Source organism: Poeciliopsis prolifica, unplaced genomic scaffold (genome assembly GCF_027474105.1).
Source record: "Poeciliopsis prolifica strain line A6 unplaced genomic scaffold, Auburn_PproV2 SCAFFOLD002, whole genome shotgun sequence".
Lineage (NCBI taxonomy): Eukaryota > Metazoa > Chordata > Actinopteri > Cyprinodontiformes > Poeciliidae > Poeciliopsis > Poeciliopsis prolifica.
Window position 1 is genome coordinate 24,748,330 of NW_026562377.1, and position 21,634 is coordinate 24,769,963.

The 21,634-nt window shown below is 38.2% G+C and overlaps 1 protein-coding gene across 14 annotated transcripts in view; it reads right to left on the bottom strand.

Annotated features, from left to right (window-relative positions):
• kif1aa (kinesin family member 1Aa) overlaps positions 1-21,634 on the bottom strand; it is a 47,188-nt gene that overhangs the window by 14,535 nt on the left and 11,019 nt on the right. For 4 of the 14 annotated variants that reach the window (XM_055060618.1, XM_055060613.1, XM_055060593.1 and 1 more), the window contains exons 3-33: positions 21,515-21,588; positions 21,224-21,406; positions 21,068-21,133; positions 20,809-20,987; positions 19,693-19,804; positions 19,363-19,440; positions 19,211-19,276; positions 19,100-19,117; positions 18,935-19,013; positions 18,763-18,841; positions 18,451-18,593; positions 17,408-17,446; positions 15,351-15,553; positions 12,822-12,901; positions 12,168-12,243; positions 11,502-11,581; positions 11,303-11,409; positions 11,142-11,222; positions 10,872-11,052; positions 9,845-9,917; positions 9,579-9,669; positions 9,333-9,481; positions 9,071-9,249; positions 7,775-7,912; positions 5,821-6,120; positions 2,767-2,885; positions 2,560-2,645; positions 1,397-1,538; positions 1,057-1,219; positions 878-968; positions 681-799 (exon numbers count right to left, since the gene is read on the bottom strand). In XM_055060618.1, the coding sequence (XP_054916593.1) occupies positions 681-799; positions 878-968; positions 1,057-1,219; positions 1,397-1,538; positions 2,560-2,645; positions 2,767-2,885; positions 5,821-6,120; positions 7,775-7,912; positions 9,071-9,249; positions 9,333-9,481; positions 9,579-9,669; positions 9,845-9,917; positions 10,872-11,052; positions 11,142-11,222; positions 11,303-11,409; positions 11,502-11,581; positions 12,168-12,243; positions 12,822-12,901; positions 15,351-15,553; positions 17,408-17,446; positions 18,451-18,593; positions 18,763-18,841; positions 18,935-19,013; positions 19,100-19,117; positions 19,211-19,276; positions 19,363-19,440; positions 19,693-19,804; positions 20,809-20,987; positions 21,068-21,133; positions 21,224-21,406; positions 21,515-21,588 (3,574 nt within the window). The remainder of the gene's footprint in view (positions 1-680; positions 800-877; positions 969-1,056; positions 1,220-1,396; positions 1,539-2,559; positions 2,646-2,766; positions 2,886-5,820; positions 6,121-7,774; positions 7,913-9,070; positions 9,250-9,332; positions 9,482-9,578; positions 9,670-9,844; positions 9,918-10,871; positions 11,053-11,141; positions 11,223-11,302; positions 11,410-11,501; positions 11,582-12,167; positions 12,244-12,821; positions 12,902-15,350; positions 15,554-17,407; positions 17,447-18,450; positions 18,594-18,762; positions 18,842-18,934; positions 19,014-19,099; positions 19,118-19,210; positions 19,277-19,362; positions 19,441-19,692; positions 19,805-20,808; positions 20,988-21,067; positions 21,134-21,223; positions 21,407-21,514; positions 21,589-21,634) is intronic. The other 10 variants (XM_055060649.1, XM_055060641.1, XM_055060632.1 and 7 more) reach the window with 5 other exon arrangements.

Here is a 21,634-nt window from a genome sequence, read left to right on the forward strand (position 1 = left end):
AACACAACAAAAATGAACAAAAAAAAAGTTTCACTTCATTATATGATACAATTTATTACTGTTGGTAATAGTCTTGCTGTAGTATTCTAGGTAAACTAAAATCGAGAAAAATGTTTTGAAATGTCTCTCTCACACAACCTATCCATCTGACTAGTTCCACAACAAAAAACTGATTTCACAAAAAAATCCCATAATTTAAACAATGTTTAAATAACATCTAAAATATAAGCTAACCTTTATTTCATTACACAGATCACTAATGTCAATGAGCCATTAGAAATAAACAATATTCATAACATTGAAGCAATGAAATGCTTCAACAGAATATCTAAATAATGTCACAAAAAATCCAAAAAAAAAAAAAGTTGCCATTGTGTTTTCTGGCATTTAATAAGTATAAATAATTTTTAGTAATTCTAACTAATCTAAAACAAGAAAAATTTGGTCAGATTCAACTTTAGATGGTGATTAAAAATATATTTGTATATGTTGTGTCTTTGTATTTGGTGATTAAAAATATCAAGTTGAAACTGTCGTCTTCATCAAAAGTTAGATTGCACTTATTACAAAACTGTGCAGCTTGAATACCAAGCATTTTCAAGGACTTTACACAGAAATGAAGCTCTTTCCAAGCACCTGTACAAACCTTATGTGTTTAACTTATTGACCAGGCGTCTCACCTGATGACATCTTTACACAGAGGAAGAAAAGGTTGTTTCTGGTAGTGTCCAAACACTTCAAAGACGATCGGTTGAGTCTTTATGTAGTCCACAAAGGACTTGGTCACTTCAACAGCAATCTACACACAAAAAAAAGACTTGAAAAGCAGTGCCCCATATGTGGTTGTAATAAAACCAGAAAATGATTTGTCTCTTACATTCTGCACGTGATAGAAGCCAAGAGGAGGCCCGTGGCCTGTGTTTTTCAGCGGCTCCGTAGAGAAAGCCTCGTCATGCCGATGGATGAAACTGAAATAAAAATGGAAACAAATGAAAAAGAAATAAAGGTGGAATAAAGACTAATAAGGGTATTTACTTTGGATGGATACCGACTTACTTAAACTGACAGAAGATGTCGGCATATTCAGCAGAAATGCTGGAGGCCTGCAGGACAGTCACCCTGAAGGTAAAAATGTTTCCGATTTTCAGGTGCTCCAAAGTCGCATCTGAAGTTGCATCCAGACCCGCCTTCGCTGGATTCTCCAACTCGTCTGCACCAGCTGATGCGAATAGAAGAAACAGAAATGGACAATGGCTTAAATGAAACTTTTTAGGTTTAGTTTAGATCCTCTGAAAGTATCGGCTGCAGCGGCTCCAGTATTCCTCCAATAAGCAAAGAAAATCGTCACAAGTGCCCACAGGAATGAACTATCCATTCACTCATAAGACAAGGTTACCCGCACATGTGTTGTTGTTGACCTCATCTGCTGACGGGCTCGTTTCAACATTTTGGCCTTGCCCCTCCACGATCCGAAGCTCTTCCTGAGAAACCCCTGTGCGGCTCAGTCCAACTCCGACAGAGCACGACTCCGACTGGAACTGAACATGTGAGGTCCACAACACAGCAGTCAGTAAAGACACAGCTTTTAAAAATCTGATACTCACGAAGTGACTTGTGACAACAACTGGTTGATTTTGTTTTTATTTAGGGTATTACAATAAAAGAGGGGTAAACACAAAGGCAGATCATAGTTTTTCCACTTTTTGGGGGAATACTGTGAAAGTCAAGTATTGCTTTGCTTTCACTTCACCATCAGACATTAATTTGTGTTGCTCTGTTACATAAAATCCCATTTACAGACATGCATCTGCAGCAGCAACAAGTGAATAAGGTCAATGTTTGTGAATACTTATACAAAACACTGAAATGTATCTAGGGCTGAAATGACTTGTTTATTCATGATTAGTCACTCATTGAAATAATTGTCAACTAATTTAGTATCCGATTAATCATTAACAAGAGTATATGAACTAAAAATGAAGCCAAAACAGTTAAAAAAAAAATCAGACATTTTTCATTTAAGATTAAGAAATGTCTTTGTCTGTAAATTTGTTTGACCCAAAACTCCTCAAGTTGCATAGTTTAAGCTTCACCTGGTTCAGATTCTGTAGAAAAAACAAAATTATTCGGCCTTTCTAATCAGTTAATCCAAAATATAAACAGATCAGCCACGTAATGTATTGTTAAGTCCAGCAGAAACAAATTCCAGACTTTCTATTTAGTTTTCTTACATAGAAATGTTTTAATCTACTTTGAATAATTGAACATATTGTTCTGCTTGACAAGTAGGATCAACTGGAATGTATGAAATTATTTTTTTGTAAAGTGCCTTGAGACGGCATTTGTTGTGAATTTGTGCTGCATAATTGAACTAAATTAAACTTTTCACATGTTGAGTTTAAAAGTACTCTTTAGCTGCAGATGCATCATTTGCTACAAATGTTTTCTTCTTTTAAAACAATTTAATGTATTTATTATGGATTATATAAAAAATAGCCAATTAATCAGTAGAATAATTGTTACATTAGCATCATACATTGGATTTTTTTCCCTCCCTACCTTCTCATACTGCTGATCCTCAAAAGAGATTTTGGCTGTGCCCGACTGTCTCACGCCGGAGCCGTAGTCGGGAGCTTCCTCGTCGGCTGGAGGGAAACAGAGAGCACCTTCACTTCATTCCCTCCAGAAGTTGCACTCAGCGTGTCTTTTCAGCTGCTTCACGCCGACAGACGTGAGCGACGGCAAGCCGGCGGGTCTGGGCCTTACCTGATATGGCCTGAACACCCACGCGCAGGAAGCCCTTCACCTCTCCTTTCTCGCTGACGATGGCCACGCGGTGCACCAGAGAAACCGGGTACACCAGGTTGCTCAGATAGACGAAAGCCCTGCGCGGTGAAAAGAAGAAAGAAAAAGAAAAACCGAAAGAAAAAGAACAGGCGAAACATTAAAACACAAGCAGATATCGAGAGGAGAAAAGAGACGGTTGACATTTAGTACATTTCCACCGGGCAGGACAACAGAACACAGAGCTGCAAAGCAACCAAACAGAAGCTGGGACTGCTCTTGCGATGGCCATGGTTGCCCTTTACTATTGCTGCTTTAAGGGCGTTTCTTCCTTTATCAATAAGCCAATATGTTGAGACAGTTATGGCTGGCATGCAGTATCCCTGTTGCTTTTAATACGAATGAAGCCTTGGTGAGGCTTAGGAGCACGTGTGAAAGAGTAACTTTAGCTTTGTAAAAATATATCAAATTTATGCTTAGGAGTTGTGCACTCACTGCAGAAAGCAAGGGCTTCCTTCATGAGCTCAACAATTTTACAGATTTAATTTTGTTTTTGTATGTTCGAATGTAATCACAAAACTAATTTAAATACTCAGAGTTAAGTCACTCTGCATTACAGTGCCTTGATAAAGTATTGATAACCTTGAACATTTTCATGTATTTTGGGGGGAATTTTATTGTGATAGAAAATTGTGTTTAAAATTATATTGGTAAATAATAATAATGAAAAAAATAAACATTTCCTTCCAGTTTACCATTAGTTCTATCACATTAAATCTACTGAAACAATTTTATTTTATTTTTATTTTTTAGTTAGCTTAACAAAATGTGAAAAAGTTCAAGAGGTATAAATACTTTTGAAAGGGATCGATTTTGCCATCTTGTTTCAAAGTGCAATTTAAGATCTATGAGTCAAAGGTCGCATTTTCCATAAGCCAGAGGGTTGGGTGGGGTTGGGGGTAGACACTTAGGGGTGGAGACTCATGACAAGATTGGTGAGGTGCAAATAAGGCATGCTCAGGACAAAAAAAAAAAAAAAAGGTCAACAAAAATACTTTCCAGTTGTCGACTCAAAGGAATCAAAAGCAAATGAAACAGAACAACATGACTCAGCTTGAATAAAAACTGCCAACAGCTTGATAAATAGTGTGCTACACCAAAAAACCCAACGAATAACATCCAAAATCAAAGTGCACCACCTGGGCAAAAGTAAAAGTGATGTTTGGTAAAAAAAAAAAAAAATTAAATAGTTAATTGTTAGACGTGTTCAAGTTAAAGTTGCCAAAAAAAAAAGGATCAAACTACAAACGTGTGTGTGCTCTGGCATGCCTAAAAGAGGCAGCAGCTGCAGTAGAAACCAGCTCTTTCATCTTGAGATTTTTGAGTGTTTCTTGCTCATATAACATGGTTCGCTCAAATTAATCACTTCCAACAGGAACAGAACAATTCTCTGTGCATGCCTTTGTAATGCTAATCAGATCAGACCTTAATAATCCCCATGACTCAGCTGCTTCGACAAGTCATTCACATTCATGCTTCTGGCACAAACCTCAGCTTTTTATTTAGCAGCACAGTGCTTCAAGGCGTCTGCTGGATTTTATGATTTTCACTGAAAAAATACAAAATCTTAAAGTACTTTTGATCTAGTTTCTAGTGCAAATACCTTAGTACACTTGAAATAAGACAGAACTAATAGTACCAGTTGTTGTAGAACTTCTTGCTGAATACTAAAATACTTCAGCAAGATAGAGGAGCTCGTTTTCAGGCAACTATTTCTTAATAATGATGAAAAGGTACTACTTCCACTTGGAGATTATTTTCCTTATGGAAAATGTCTTGCTCTAAGTGAATTTTTTCACAGAACTGCTTGTAAGACGAACATACTTCTATGAGTCATTCAACAATATACTAAAGTAACCTTGGTTTTAGTTTAAAAACCTGTTTCCAGGAGTATTAAAGTATTTTTATTTCACTTAAGGCAACAAAACAAAAAAAAAAAAAAAAAAAAAAAAAGAACGAAAATAAAGCATAAAAATGTAGATACATATAAAATATTGAAACCAGGAACTGTCCATTCAGAAGTAGCTTCATATGTTGTGTGGAGAGAGATTTGCAAATATTTCTGGTTTCAATTTCAGAAAGACTAGAACAATGAAAACTAAGTGAAGAACATAATAATAATAATAACATAAAAAATATATTCAAAAGCTTGTTTGCCTTTGAACATTAAACAACTGGAGGTGTTAAAAGAAGTGAGCAAAGAAAAACACCAGTCATGAAGCACTGAGCTGCAAAAGCATAAAATCTTACCAAATATTTGTGGTCTAGTTTCCAGAGCAAATGTCCTATTACACTTGAAATAAGAAAAGTGATTTAATCAACACTTTTCAGCAAGATATAGCAGCTTGTTTAGAGTCAATAATTCCTTAATATTGATGAAAAAAATCATCTTACTCTCAGAGTTCACTTATAACATGGGAAAATGTCTTGTTCAAATTAAATAATCTGCCAATGGAACTGAAACTTTGTCAGTTTTAAGAAATAATGTACCTAGAATAAGTTCCTATAACTTGTTCAAAAGTTACTAGTAAGTTGAAATACTACTTACGTTATATTTTTAAAAAATATAACGTAATAGATTAAAATGTTACTTGTGGTGCTCATCTTTCTGAGTTAGTTTTGTCTCATTTCAAATGCACCATGATATATAAAAAATAAATAAATTTGGTAAGATGTTGTTTTTGCAGTGTGATTTTTTTAAATGTGTCACCTCTATGTTAACATCAAAGATGCAGCTTTTCTCTCAAACCTGGAAAATGAAATTAAAGCAAAATATATAAACTAAGAGAAATTCAGATCGATGATTTGATGCTGCCATGTAAAATGCAAACTACCCATTCGACATCCTTATTGTGGATAAAACTCTCTTAAATGTGCACTTCATTTCTCTCGATGCGAATCGGAGGAGCAAAACCCAGCGTCTCAGTGTGAAAGAGCTAGTTTCCTCTGCCAGCATGCTCCTGAAACCTCACCAACCTTCCCACTACACTGAATAATGGAGAGCGGTCGTAAAAGGGGTCCAGGCCTTCGCTGGAGCCTCGGCAGAGCCCTCCAACATCATCATCATCATCATCATCATCATCCTCTGGCCCGAGCTCGGAGCACGGGTCGTCCAAAAAGATATCATCATCCAGGTCGTCCAACTCCTCCAACTCCTCCTCCCCTCGACCCTCCCTCTGCGAGTCAGCCAGCTCAGTAATTTCAGAGGTGGAAAGGGTCGGGGATGGGGTGGGATCACTCATGCGCTCGCTCATGCATGTGTTGAAAATAGGATTTCTGGTGCAGCCAGAAACATGGGAACTAGGTTAGTACAGTTAGATAGAAAGCACACATTGGAAAACATATGGACTGGAAGGAACCTTTCCCAGATTGAAACTAAATGCTGAGATATAGACGAGACATGGGAAAAGTGTTTCCCCAGCAGTAAACTAAATAGGGGGAAAGGAAGTGTGTGTCTGCGTAGCAAGATTTCTGTGGGTTACACCATTTTTTTTTTTCAAAGTGGAGGCCATGGTCCCTCAGCGAAGTTGCCCCCGAGCTCCACCGCTTTCATCAAATCAAACAAATTTGGTGTTAAATCAGGTGTGCTACATTTTTACTGGTCTGTGCTTGAAAGTTTGAATGTTAAAAGCTCAATCAGCCAAATCCCAAATCAAATAAAATTAGCCTTCAATGTTTGAGGAAAATTTTAGCAGCGCAAATATAACATAATTGACTCCCACCGAATTTGTTTGATTTCAGAAATGTGAAAGGGGCTGATTGACCTTCTATGACCCCCAGAAACTTTTACTAGTATCTTAAAAATTGTTAGAAATATTTAGTATGTTATTTTGTTTGCTGTGTTCAATGTATTTGATGAGTGCAGCTGTTCTGCTGTTCTCCCATTGTTCTATGAGTTTTTCAGTTCCTGCCTTGCAGTTGCAGAAAGGAGCAACTGCAACTCAAGCTAGCAGAAGAAATAACTGAAGAAACAACAATGCTATCTAACTGATTTGAGATAACAGAATAAGCTATGTAACTCGGGACCCCTAAGGAAATAAAAAGAACGTGTTGTAGGGTGGTTAGGAGATTGTAACTGAAGCTAGTTCATGTCCGTCTTCCTTGCAAGTAAATCTAAACTCTCTTGTCTTTCTCCTTTTGTGTGGCGTTAAAATGTTTTAGGTCATTAGAAAATGAAAAATGATACCAGCACAACAAAATCTTTGCTGCACACATTGCAGCATAAACATCTGAGAGCAATTTTGTTTGGGCGCGGAGGTGGGGTAATCTGTTTGTCAATAATTTTTACAAAATATAACGTAATAGATTGAAATGTTACTTGTGGTGCTCATCTTTCTGATTGGCTGCCAGTCAGATTTATCAAGATGCTTTGCTCCACAAGCCAGCAAAGCAAGCAGAAAATGGAAACATTTCTGGCAAGAAACACTGAAGGAACTGTCCAGTAGCCCTGCTGTGCAGAAAAACTGCTACAAAAAATGCTCAAGAAAACTCAGGGCCAACTAGAGTCAGAAGGTATAAGGCAGCATTTATGCTAAGCAAATCAATAAAAGTGAGGGCGAGGAGGGAAACAGGCGCCCTCATTCCAGACTATGATTTTATTTTAGGTATTTTGTGGCATTGTTTGCTGGTTTGCACCCAGAAGTTAAAAATTCTTTGAGCCCCTGTGTTAGACCATGAGCAAGAGATACAAATCAAAGATGCCATGCGGTACTCAAAATCAGTTCCTGTTTATCACTTCATTGTTGTTAATGTCCAATAAAACATAAAAAATAAACTATAATGGTCAACTCAAACAGTAGACAGAATAAAGGTAGACATCTATGTTCAGTGGTTTTAGTAAACAAAAGTGGCCAACAATTGTTCAACAAGCTAATGAGAAATGCTGTCCTGTATCTTTTACAGGATGAAGTGGATGATGTTCGCTGTTTACCTGCCAACCAGGCGGAACCATGGGAAGCGATCGTAAAAAGGGTCTCCTCCTGTCATGACACTTTCACTCTCCTCTGTGGTGTTATTGGGCACATCGGCAGCTCGGTCGTACATCTCTCGCATGAGGTCAAGCCTTTGCCTGCAGGAAGAGAAAAGGATGTTTTCACAGCCGATAGTCCTGCAGACTCGGTTTCCATTCCCGACCAAACCTGCAACATTTGCTCCAATTTCACTGTATTGTGTCAAACGAACCAAACCCTTCGGAAAACAAACCTGTTCCCCTCCTCGCCTGTGGTGGCGCTGCACCAGGAACCACTCAAGAAAACGATACGAAAACTTCTGAAGAACACACTGAGTGCAACTTCCTTCTTAGCAAAATGTAAACAAAAATCGAGTCTTTTGTTTTTGGTAAAAATCTATGACCCATTTTTTCCTTCTCCTGCTTCACTGGAATGTTTGTCTTGGTTGTTTTTACCCAGAATGCCTTGCACTTTAGTCTGCATCTACATATACATTTGAACCTCAAAGAGGCCTGGGGTTTTTAGGTGGACCAAAGTTCACTTTTCTGGTTTGTGTCAGAGTTCGGTTGCGCATTCAGACCTTCCAATATGAAACTAGGAAAGGAATCTAACACTAAACAATAACATAATTAAACTAGAGTACAGTGAACCCTCATTTTTCACGGGGGTTACGTTCCAAACAGAACCCGTGATAGGCGAAATCTGTGAAGTAGTAAACTTTTTTTTTTTCACAATTAGTATACAGTGAAATACTCCATAATACATCGAAATCAAAGAACAAAACCTTTTTACAGGCCCAAGTATTTGTTTAACAAATAAAAGTACTGTATAAACTTTTTTTTTTATATAAATAACGACTGTACTGTAAAATAATCATTTTAATCATCAATACGAACTGAAGGCTTCAAATTGCGGAGAGCAACACTCCCCCTCTGCGACCCGAGTCATTTTACGTATGTGTACATATTAAACTGCAACGTTATTGACACACAGGTAGAGAAGCGGAGAGACTGTCTAGCCAATCAGGACGCAGAATACAATGCACTGTGGAAAAAAGAAACTGCATAAAAAATTTGCAGAGCAGTAAGACCTTGAAAGGTGAACCGCGTTATACTGAGGGTTCACTGTAACTAAGAAAGGACTGAATCAAAGAAAAACGGGAAAATGATGATCTAGTCAAAAATCAAATCAGAAATCAAATCAGAACTTATGAATGCATGAGAAATTCTAAAACAACCCAATACTCTGGCAGGTTCATTTAGACAAAGACAGCCTACCTTAATTTTTCTAACGTCCAGAAGTGAGTTGCTCCATTCTTCTGATCTTGCACTTCCACAGCCACAATAGTGCGAGGAAAATGTCTACTTTCTCTGTCTTGAGTCGCCTCTGGGGGCAACAGGTCAGGAGGAAGTGGGGAGTAGAGAGTGTCTGTGAGCAACACAAACTGGAACTGGACCTGCAGGCGAACGCGAAGCATCTGTTAGGCAACAGCCAGCACAGAGGTTACATGGCATAATGAGTCAAATTAACAGGATGCACCTTCTTTTTGAGTTCTACACTGATGGCATTGGCTTCTTTAAGAAAGATGGCATTTCCCCACAGCAGGTCACGAAGTGAGGTGAACTGGTAGCATCTCCACTTCCTGAAGCCCCACACAGCCAACTCTCTCTCCTTCTCCGTCCACTGAACTGTTAATTAGAAAAAAAAAACAAAACAAGGAGACTCATGTGGCCAAGATGCGTTAACGACAGAGAGACAACATTTGAACCCAGACATCATCTTGACCTTCCTCTTCTGGTTCCTCCTCTTCTTCAGGGGCTTCTGGGTAATAACGGTCCACCTGCTTCTGTAAAGCCTCAAGCTTGCTCTCATAATCCTACACAAAAAACAATAATCAGTAAAGGTCTAAAACAGATTGCAATGTTTTGGCTTTAATACCAGACACCTTTGTGTAGTTATTGGTGTAGGTCTTTGTACAAACTATCAGTAGAAAACTAGAAAGTCCTCTGAACAAACTCTTGTAAAACTACAAAATGTGCCAGTTTCTCTACCAGTCTTTGCTGCTCTAGAAGATTGTTGGCTTCTTCCCTTTCTTTGCGGTACTGATCCTCCAACTCCTGAAGCCTGAGGACAGAAATGGATGCAGTCAAAACAGACTGGATGGAGGCAACACACAAAACCAAACTGATCAAGCTTTCTATTTTTATACCAGCGTGTTAAAAACAGAGGATGTAGTCATCTGTAATTTGGCAACTTTCATTCAGTGGATGTGGGTACTTATTTAGTATTTTAAGCTTTGCAGCCCAAAGGCTTATCACAAAGAAATGTCTATGCAAATAAGTTCCATCCCTTTATGACTGGTGTCAGATTATGGTTTATATAGGGTGGAAAGAATTTGTTTTTCAGGTAGATTTCAGATTGCAAGATTTGAAAAGATCTGGGTTAAAGAGAAAAATTTATTGAGATAAAATATCCAGAATGTTTGTGACTCTCTCAACAGATTTTACTGTAATTTGAGTTATTTACAAGTCATACATGGACACCACACCTTCTACTTTATTTTTTCATGTTCATGTAATTTTATGTTTAGTTATATTAAAAAAGCTTAGAAAAGAACAAAATAAGCTCATCAGCTCTAATGCTTCAGCTGTTTTGAAAAACACTGGAAGGTGTCAAAAAACATTGATGGTTTGATCATTTTACAACCGAAAAGCTCTATTTACTTTAGAGAGATTTAATGTGACTAACAACAAGTATTGCATGATTGTGAAGTGGAAGGAGAATGATACAAGGTTTTCATATTTTTTGGGAGATTATTATTCAGAGAAGCAGCTACAGGCTCTTCCAACAAGATAATTAAAACAAAACGTGGTTTTACAAAGAACCATTTTGCTGAACCAGTTTTCAAATTTGTGACTGTGAATGACTTAAAGAAACATTTTTTTTCCCCTTTCATGTCATAATCATGCACTACTCTGTGTAGGTCCCAATATGAGGTGAGAAAATCTGAAAAAATTCAAGTTGAATACATCTGTGAGGCATTGTACTTTCCATCCAAGCTAAGGTTTTTTTTTGTACCTCTGTTCCATTTCTTGTTTCATGTCAATGCCCTGTTTCTCCAACAGCTCTCTCTGGGCAAAAGCCCAGTCAACAGGCTCAGCAGGGGTCTCGGCGCAGGGGGTCCGCTCCCTTTCAGCTCTGGCCTGCTCAGGGTGGTTGAACCGGAACACGTGGCTTTTCCCCAGGATGATGCGATTTCCTTTAAGGAACGGAAGCTTGAATCAGTAAAACCAAGTAAAATGACTCATGTTTGCACAAAGCTGACATTAGGCGATTCAGTATTCTGACCTGACTTCAGTACTGTTGCTTCTGTCACTCTCTTCCCATTGACGTAAGTCTCGGCTCCTTCGCAGGGCTCCAGGACGACTGCTGCTTGGTAACAGAGAGAGTTGATATTACAGCAGTAGTGATGATGTCCGAACCCGTTGAGCTAAGAACCATCTGCTCACTCTCTCCTGATGGACCAGTGCATCTCGTAAAGGTGCAGTGCTCGTCCTGGATAAAATGGCCGCTGAGGACGATGTCTTGACGGCTGCTGGCGTCCAAACGGCCCACCCTAGAAAGCAACAGAATCTATTCCAGCTTCAACTTTTCAAAACAATATTACACTTCCAGGTGGAAAAATATATATATCTGTGATTATCTGACCTGGTGATTCCCTCTTTAATATAGTACAGCAGACACTCAGACATCAGAGGATCCTCATTGAGGTTCACCAAATGAGGCGTCTGACCAAGAAGAATGACTCATTTAGTGACAAGAAACTTTTGCTAGTGAAATAATTTAGCATCCATGTGGAAAAGTATGCTTCTCACAGCAAGCTATATCGACAGCAGTTAAACACCATGCAGTAAATTCACTTCCTGCAGCATTTAAATGTGGGTGTTTACATTGACTTATATGTACATAGGAAGGCAAACAGTTCATAAATCACTGAAATGGGAACACAACCATTATATATTCCTCCATGTTTACACCCATCCGTGCCATCAGTGCAGTGAGGAAGTGTTTGTAGTGTAATTAAGGAGATTAAGGAAATCTTAATCTACTCTCTCAAAGAGAACCTCACAGCACTCAGTGGAGAAGCACAACACAGAGCGACAAACCTCATTAGGGGAAAACAGACCAACTGTGTCTATAAACACAGGCTGGGGCTTTCTGGGACAATCAGAGGGCTTTGGGGCAAATAAGTAAGCAATTTGCTGATTAATTCTAAAGATAATTGTTTCATTTTAAAGACTGCTTGGAGACATGCAACATAATGCGACTGATTTTTATTTTGTGTTTTCTCCCTCTTTTTTTTTTTTTTTTTACCTTTTTAGGAGAGAACACACCAACGGTGCCGCCATCTTCTCGTATCGCCACACCCATTTCTGCCAGCAGGGCCTCTCTGGGGAGAAGCAATGTTCTCGATGAACTTAAGAAGCAATTCACAGTTTTGTTTTGTTTTTTGCATGTGCTTTTTGCTTTGTTTCTGCATCAGAGTCAGGAAGCAAGTTGCATTAAATATATGCTGAGGGACAAAATTCAAAAACTTAAATCTTGCTTAGTGATTTTTTTTTGTCTAACTTAGATGTAACTTTTCAGCAAGACATAGGAGCTTGTTTTAAGTTACTTAGTCCTTGATACTGATAAAAAAAAAAAAAAAACGTTCTAGTTAAAAGTGAAATAATCCACCCATGAAAAAGACATTTTTTCCATTTTATAAGGTAAAAAAAAATCTTCTAGTAGAACTAATACCTTTTCATCAATATTATATTTTCATGAAGTCAGTAATTCATTATAGACAATTTCCAAATTTTTTAGGTCATCAATTGTCTTCCGTTTTGTTGGCCACATTCTTACTATTCTAGACTTGTGGCCAAGGGCCAAACAAAATCCTTTTTTGGTCACACTTTGAACCCTCCTTGTCTAAATGGTGCAGCAACCATTTCTACTGGTTGCCTAAATAAACTCCCGCCATCTTACCTTTCCATTCTAATGGCTTCTGTCCGGCGGAGCTTTTCTTCCCAGGTCTCGTTTAGTTCAGCAATTATTTTCTCAGTTTCCTGACATTTGAAAACAAAAGGGGGACAGTTAAGATGCATCAACATGTGAGACATGGCCCCATCTTAAAAGGCAAGCTCCCCAACCCAGATTTTTGTAAGCCCGATTAATCTGAGAATTTTTCAACAAAAAAGCCAAAAAATATTTAAAACGGGGCATTTACTATGGCTAGAGGGAAATACGGCAGAAAGTCTCAAAAATCCAAGTGAGACGACAGTGGACGGTAACCAAATGTTAGCTTTGAAGTGTAACACAGGGGAACAACCTGGATTGTGATGGAGGATGTGGCCTTGTAGCCAACTGGTAGATTTTTCAAATTATGTTCGATAACCTCCCTATTAAAAGCACACGGGTAGGTCTGGCTTCAAACGCCAAAACAGATGTGTACTAAACATATTTCACTTATTTACAATATTTAAAATAGACTTTATTCTTCCATTTTTATAAGAAAATCCAATAAAGCACAACAATCTAAGGGAGAAGTCGGGCAGAATCTGAGATTTAAACAAATCACTGCAACCCAAAACAAGGTAAAGTACAAGGACAAAAAAATATCATGTAAATCCAAAATTACATTTATCACTGTCCTAAAGAGCTGCCCTGACAAAGTGCCTCTGCAAAAAGGGGCTATCAAACTGTAGTTCTGGCACCATGAAGATTTCTATAGTGCTTATTCTAAAACCCTGGTTCTAAGGCAGAATAACTAAGCGTCACCACCATTCCGGTCACCTAACACAAAATAAGCGTAAACCTGAGAGCATTAAAGACCGAGAGCATAATAGGCGACAGTAGCAATCTTAATTGGTCACAACAATTAAAGGTAGATTCAGAGCGGTGTAGGCGCAATCCACCAACATGTAACCCAACCAAATGTCGAACTCGCACCTCCGACCGACTAGTGAAGCAGCGACGCCTGGAGAACCAGCAACTTTCCGCGCGCACCGGCGCCCATATATACTAATGAGCCAGGAAACGCTGCGAACACCCGGAGTACAGGTGGGGGAACGAGCATGGTGTGTTCATAGGCCCAACACGAGTGGGAATTTCCGGCCACTTCGGCAGTGGGGCTATTTTTTGAGTTCAGAAACTAGCTGATTTAGCGAAAGAAGCGACACTGGACCCAGAGTTGAACGTAAAGATTCAATTATCAAAGAGCTGCGAGACGTCCGTCAAGAAAAGAAATTAAGGAGGAGATCAAAGTTGCCAACAGCCGGAGTGGTAACGCAGAGAATCGGATACAAGAAGTGGAGGAGGAAGAGGAAGAGGAGCGCTTGGAGCTCCTGGACATACAGAAACAGTTCCAAACACGGCTTGTGGATCAAGAGGGATGCAATCTAGCAATCTGGTGTACGTAATCAAGATGTTTATTTCAGCAAATGGATCAAACTTGGGGAAGAAAATCATTTCTAGATTGTACACAGGATTGGAAAATTTGAAGAAAAGCAATACAACATACATAAAAGTAAGATGGGGAAAAAAGATGCCAACTGTTGGCTTTTGCAGGAGAACTGGGAGGAGACATGTGGGAAGCAGTGGCAAACATCTCTTTCCCTTTTGTGGAGAGAGTATGTAAGATATTTCAGTACACCAGCACAAAGAAAATACCAAGATACAAAATGTTGGAGGCAATACGGAAAAGACAGAGCGGGTCACTTCCATGTGTTTTGGGATTGTGCCTACATGGTACCCTATTGGCAGGAATTTAAAGAATTGTATGGATAAGGTGCTGGGGGTGAATATTCCACTCACATTTGACGTTCTATACATGGGTAGAGGGATGGAAAGATTAACAAGAGCAGCTGATAAATATATGTATAGGATTATACATATATTTATGTATATGCTACCAATACATATATTGGTAGCAAGAAAAGCCACTACTGGAGGCAGAAACTCCTAAAAGGGAAGATTAGGTCGATGTAATGTATGATATTTATATTATGGAAAGGCTGACCTTTTCCATCAGATTAGAATCTGGAAAATTTAAGAATTATTGGAAAAATTGGAGGGGCTTTTATTTCACTGTGGAGATCATACTTTATTAATTAAGATTGTGGGTTTGGGTACCTTTACAGAGATACAGACCGTAAATAGTTTGTTTACAGTTAATTTCTGATAAGAGATTTAAAATTGTGATGACTTGGAAGAGAAGAACAGACAAGAAAACATAATTTTGACCATTTTTTTGTTGTTCTTTGTTCTCCCTTTAATTTTATTTAGCAAGTGTATGGATAGATTGGGTAATATCGAGATTAGCAAAGTTTTTGTGTCCAATGTAGGTACAGAATGTATGTGGAGGTTCTCTTGGATGATATATAATGTATGGATAACACTGTAAAGTCTATGTACTACTGGATGGAAAAAGAAATTTCAATTACAATGTGCAAAAAAAATAAAAAAACAATATCTTTACATGTGACGAAACGACTGAACTTAACACCAGGTTCTCACCTTCAGCCGCTCGATGGCTTCCTCGCTGCCTGGGCTGAACATAATGCGGTCATGCAGACTGGCAATAGAGGCGGCGCGGCTGGACAAGGCTGAGAGGGATGGCGATGGGCTCATCCCTGTCATGGCATTGGTCACTGTGAAAAGATCATCCCTTTGATTCACAGCTTGGCCTACATCGTTATTGTTCGTGTAATCGGACATGTCTGTCGGCGTGGGGCACAGGGAGTGGTTAGGAGGTCCGTAAAAGATAGCGAAGGAAAAATAAAATCGAAGATAAGGAGAGAAGAGAGGGAGAGTAGAAATGGAAGAAGATAACATGCCTTCAAACACGTGTAATCTGAACAGTTTGTTTAAAAGCGACGGCAGCGGGAGGAGGAAGCTGCACAGAGGGCATGTCAACTTAAATAAAGCAGCAAAGAGCCAACCAGCCACCAAAGAGCTTAAAGAAAATGCACTGACTTTATGAAGCTGTAAGCAGTCTCATTTGAAATGAAGTAAATAAAGGCACTTTACAGTAACTGTGTTCAACTTCCTGGTTTAGGAAGGAACCCTAGATGATTTTAGTAGGATAAAGATTTAGACAAACAGGATCCATTAAACTTTTAATCTTTTTTCCACATATAGGCCAAGCAAATCACAAACTTAAAGAGTCCGTAAGGTTTGACTAGCCCATCTGTTTCCTAATACAATGTTGGTCAAGATATCAAAACAAGCATACTATTTTTTACAAATAGTATAAACACTCGATAAATCTCAAGCACAAAAATCTTTGCTCAGAGTTGAATTATCCAGATGAGATTTACTCAGATTAAGTGTTTTATCTTTTTAAGTACAATATAGAGGTGAGCGATATGAGTAAAAAAACGTATCAAGCTTTTCATATCGATCGACATTGATAATTACCATTTTGTTTTTTGTTTTGAATATCTGGTGGTGCGACGTTTCCTGTTTCATCCACAATATCCTCTCCAGCTGCTGTTCTCATTTTCTGTTTCACTTCAGGCTCTTTTTTTTGTTAAATCTTTAAGCATCTTTTATATATGGTGGCTAAAAATGAAACTGCTAGTATAATAGATGATCAAAAGCAGTCAAGACTCACTAGCCCCTAAATTAATTCAATAAATTATTCTTTTCTTCGACTTGGTTTTTGGTGTGACCACACTTTGGCCCCAACAGCTTCATAGATAACAGGCTACGCATTTCAAAAATATACTGCATGCAGTTTTATTTTTAAGGGTCTGTAACAAGAATATTATCTATGTGCAACAAGAAGTTTGAGCTGCATACATTTGGGTTTGCTGAATTGTGAATTTATTTGATTCATCAGGCAAAACAAGAGAATTTTATGTTACACTAATGTAACATTGGGACTTTTCTTAATCTTAGCTTTGTTGTGATTTATTAACATCTATAATAAATTCTTTGTAGAGTATTAACTATGTAGCTGCTGCTATGGGAACAGAGTACAACAAATTGGCAAAGTGTGTGACACCCATCCTTCTGTACAGGTTTATTCTGCCAAGATGCACCAGATAAAATTGTCTCTCCAGCTAATAAATGGGGAGTGTTATGAAAGAGTATAAAAATGATATGAAAAAAAATAATACTCTCTGTGACTGAATCATCATTTTACTGTTACTGCACATTTAATTGTCCCAGCTGCCAGGGGAAATAGATTAAATCAGACACAAACCCAGCCTTGCCAGGAAAGGAAAGTGGGAAACATCACTTTTTATAGCATGGGAGTTGGGATGAAATGTATCATACTGCTTTCCGTATGCTTTTTATGCTGTATTGCTTTCCCTTTTTTTTGAATAATGAAAACTAAAACGCTGCCTCTTAAATGGCACATCTAAGAAGCCATATGTAGATTCTGTTTTTTGAACATCAGCAGCCTAAATTTATCATAATTATCAACAAAACTGCCCAGATAAACCTGACTGCTCAGTGGTGCTGCAGAGAACATCGACAAACTACTCATGCTGTTACAGTAAGCGCCATAGCAAAAGCAACAGCAAAAATAAAATATAAAACAGAAAAGTAAATAGGAGACACACGTTTTAAACCCTCTATGTCAGCACCAGTTGCTCGATAGGCTGGGTGAGATTGAAACAGAAGTTAATAGAGAGAGACAGAAAAGAGAAAACCTTTAGATAGAATCTTCATAGTAAAAACAATACCATGTCAATGGTTTTAAATACTTAATACTTTTAAAAGTATTAAGTATTTAAAGCCCTTGACTTTTTTTTTTTTACATTTTATACTGTTACAACCACAAACTTTGTTGTATTTTGATGGAATTGTGTTCAATAAACCATAATCATAATCACTGTGACGTGGGGTAAAAGTAATACACAATTTCCAGTTTTGTTCTACAAATAAAAATCTGAAAAGTGTGAAATGGATTTTATTGTATTTTATAATACTTATACCTAGTTTGATATAAACCTTTTCATTATAGTGTTGGTTGATTTTGCAGGGTGGCTTGCAGCCTTTAAGAGACTTTCACTTCATTCATCCTTCCACCAACTCAGGTAGGAAAACCAGTTTCAAGAAAAGTTTCCCCACAGCATGATGCTGCAACCACCATGTTTCATGGTCAGAGATGTGTATTTACATTGATGTGCAGTGTTATTTTTGTGGCAGATATTGCATTTTGCATGTGGGTCAGGAAGTTTTGAACATTTTGATCTCATCTGACCAAAAGATCTTCCTCTCTGTTTGCTTTGTGCCTTATGAGCCTTCCATCAAAATGAACACAGAGCAGCTGTGTTACACACAGGGGAACGCTAGTTGACAATGATTAAGTTAGTTTCTACTTAGGCATATCAAAAGCTGTATGAATGGAAATTAGCACATTTTTACTGCTATTTAATCATTTACAGCCCTCAAACTAAATATTCTAATAAAATACATTGCAGTTTGTGGTGGTAACATATCAAAGTTGACTGACCAGGCCTCACATATCCCACAGAATTTACATTGTTAAATGTAAATTCTAAATGCTAAATAAAACTTTTACAACTTCAGTTTCATCATCATTTAAATAACACACTTGTACATGAATAGATGGCGGGAAAAATTAGATTTTGTAACTCACTCTCAATGATGTCACCCAGTCCCTGGGCATACAGGAGGTCTTTCAGACGGGACACTTCCTCTTTCAGCTCACGCACCAATCGGTTGTTTGGATCCTCATTGATGACAGCGTTGCAGCGAATCTGTTTGGCACGGTCAGCATACCTGTGGATTTGAGGAAAAACCCCAAAATAACAGAAGATGCTGACACAAGAGGGAGGTAGAGAGCAAACTAACATACGTGCAGGATTGTCCTGATGTCTAACACATTGCAGCCTGAAACAGCTACTGCAACTTTTGACGTGTTTAATGTGATCCGGTCTCTGCCATCTACCTGAGGGTGCTGAGGGTTTCATCGTAGTTGATGTCAGCTGGACTCAGAGCGGCAACCATCGCCGTTCGAGAATTTCCCCCTAGCAACGGAGAGAGAAAATATGTGTATCAGCATTATCCAGGTTCAGTTTGAATTTATTCATGACTGCAATTGAAAAGCAGATTCTATGTACCCAAGTTCTCTCTCAGCAGCCAGGTTAAAACTGAATCTCTATATGGAATGAAGCTTTCCACTTTCTTCTTCTTTTTATTCTGTGCAACGAAAAAAAACAGATTTTTTTCTCCTTCAGAATGCGGGAGACAGATTTCTGAAAAAATAATTCAATTAAATGGGTAACCTTGTTCTGTCCAGAATCCTAAAAAGAATAGAAGCAGAAGAAAAAATATTTAAACATCTTAAAATCGGCCTCATCTTTAAAAATATACCAAACAGTCAGAGTAATACTCACCACTTCTGCCAAAGCAGAAATAACTTTCCCCAGTGTGGTTAAAGACTTGTTGATATTTGCTCCTTCCTGTCATTTTACAAAGCGATAGGATTTAATTAACTTTTTATAACAGGGATATAGAGTAAATTAGGATTTTCTTAAAGCCGTTTCACCTTAAGCCGGGTTCCTTTGGCTCCTGTAGAGTCCGCTCTCTCGCTGCCAGCCAGATCCACCAAGCTTATTTTACTAACCTACAGGAGCAACATCAGTTAATATTCCAGCATATTTAATGTTGCACATTATCTGTCAATCAAAAAAATATACAGCTATTAATAACCATTGCAGAGACTGGAATTAGATTAACCTTATGACCTGCAAGCCATCATTGATTTTTTTTCTCCTTAAGATCAAGATTTCCCCCGGAGTCATCTATCATAGTTAGGAGAAGCAGAAGCGCTATCTAAATGGATCATTTCAGTCAGGATGTGATAATAATCGGCTACCTTTTCAGAGGTGTTGTCGGTCTCCGCATCAAAGCGTTTCTGAGTAAATATGATGTTAAAAACTGCGTGAGAGCGACTGCTGGTCTCATTCATGTTGGTGGCAGCCACAGTCCTACACAGAGAGCAGAGTTTAATCAATTCACAGAGTCCATGTCTCTTTACTAGACGGTCCTACAGTAGCATGATTGTATCATACACAAGGTATTTTCTCAAAGTGATCTTACTTATGAAACCCGTGGTAGGAACACTTTCACGTGTAGTGAAACTAGTTTTTCCTTTTATCATTTTAGCTAAGTGATTTTTTTTTGGATAAACTGTAAGGCACTAATGTTGAAGGTTTGGTCATCAGCTATTAAGACTTTGTTTATATTCATACTCTTATTTTTAAGTGATTGAAGATAATTCACATAGCAGTTTCTTTCCTCTCCTCCCATTCTGTCTCTTTTTTTCCCACAGTAACCTTGTTTCAAACAAGAAGCATATAGGAACGAAATGAAACATGAACAGCAGAGAACACGATATGAATAGAAATACAGTATGTAAGGGCATTACACAACATATCATTTGTAATGTGAAAATTAAATTGGTGCTTCAAGGTAGTCTTTCAAGGACAGACATTTGAATAGAAGTTGGTGTTTTAGCATTAGCTTCTGCTAAATACCTGCTTTAGCATTTTCAGGACTAACTTTTTAGCTTGTGGTGCCCACTACATTTAAAAAAAGTGATTAACCATTTATTGTGTGAGAGATGAAGACAGACAATATAAAACTCATACAAAGAGGTGTAACTCCACTACACCGACATAAAATATTATTGAGGCATTTACTGATGCAACTGGTGCTTTTACCATGATTCAATAATTGTACAACATAGAACTTCATCATTTCTAAAACAACTAACAGATTTAACTGAGTGATACCTGCTACAGAACATTTAGCCAAGTTGTGGTGTGTGTATAAGTAAAAACTTATCATTTTCTCTGAATTAGAGAAAATTCTCAATATATCCACAATATAATTCACATATGCACTCACTTATTGTTTCTGAAAATCATTAAAAATATATGTTGTGTTGATCTTGGAAAAATATTGTGAACTCATGATATGGTTCCATCACCTGGCTTTGTTGCCAGAGTCCATCAGGTCCTGGATGTCGTTGTAAGAAGTGACAGCCAGTTTGGACAGGTCCTCAACGTACGGCCCCATCAGAGGATGTTCTCTGACGCGAAGGTTCCCTTTGTTCTTAGGGTTCAGCAAGTCCCTCACTCGTTCACAGTAGATTTCCATGTAGCTGACCTGTTCAAATACATATTTAGTTTGGATCAAGAGGCACCTTTGAGAACACAACCTCCTTATCATTCATCTCCAAGTCTCACCTCCACAGAGTAGGACAGGCTGTTGTCTGTATTATCACTGATCTTTGTAAAAAGATCTTCACAAAGCTAGAAAGAGGGAAAAAAGGCATTCAATAAAAAATAAATTCAGAAAAAAGTTGCTTCAGTTAATCTGCACTGGTTACTGTGTCACTCTACCAGTGGGATGATTCCTTGCTGATCCTTGACATCCTGTTTTCCCATCATTGTGTAGGATTTGCCCGCGCCGGTCTGACCATATGCAAAGATGCAGACGTTGTATCCTTCAAAGGCATGAAGCAACATTTCCTCTCCAATGTCTTTGTACACGCGCATCTGGGAGGCATAATTGATATCCTCCGGCTGGGGAGTGAGATCAATATCTAGTAAATCAGACAACCCAACACAAAACAGCTCGCTCTAATGGAAATCTGTCTCCTTGTTGAGAGGTATCGTTGCAGAATGAGTTACCGATGTGTGCGACCAGTAGGAGTAATCAAAGTTGAAGCTCTTGTTGTCTTTTGCCTGCTTGGGGTTGATGATGGCTGAAAGACAGGACAAGAAACATGGATCAGTCGGAGCGTGGGAGCT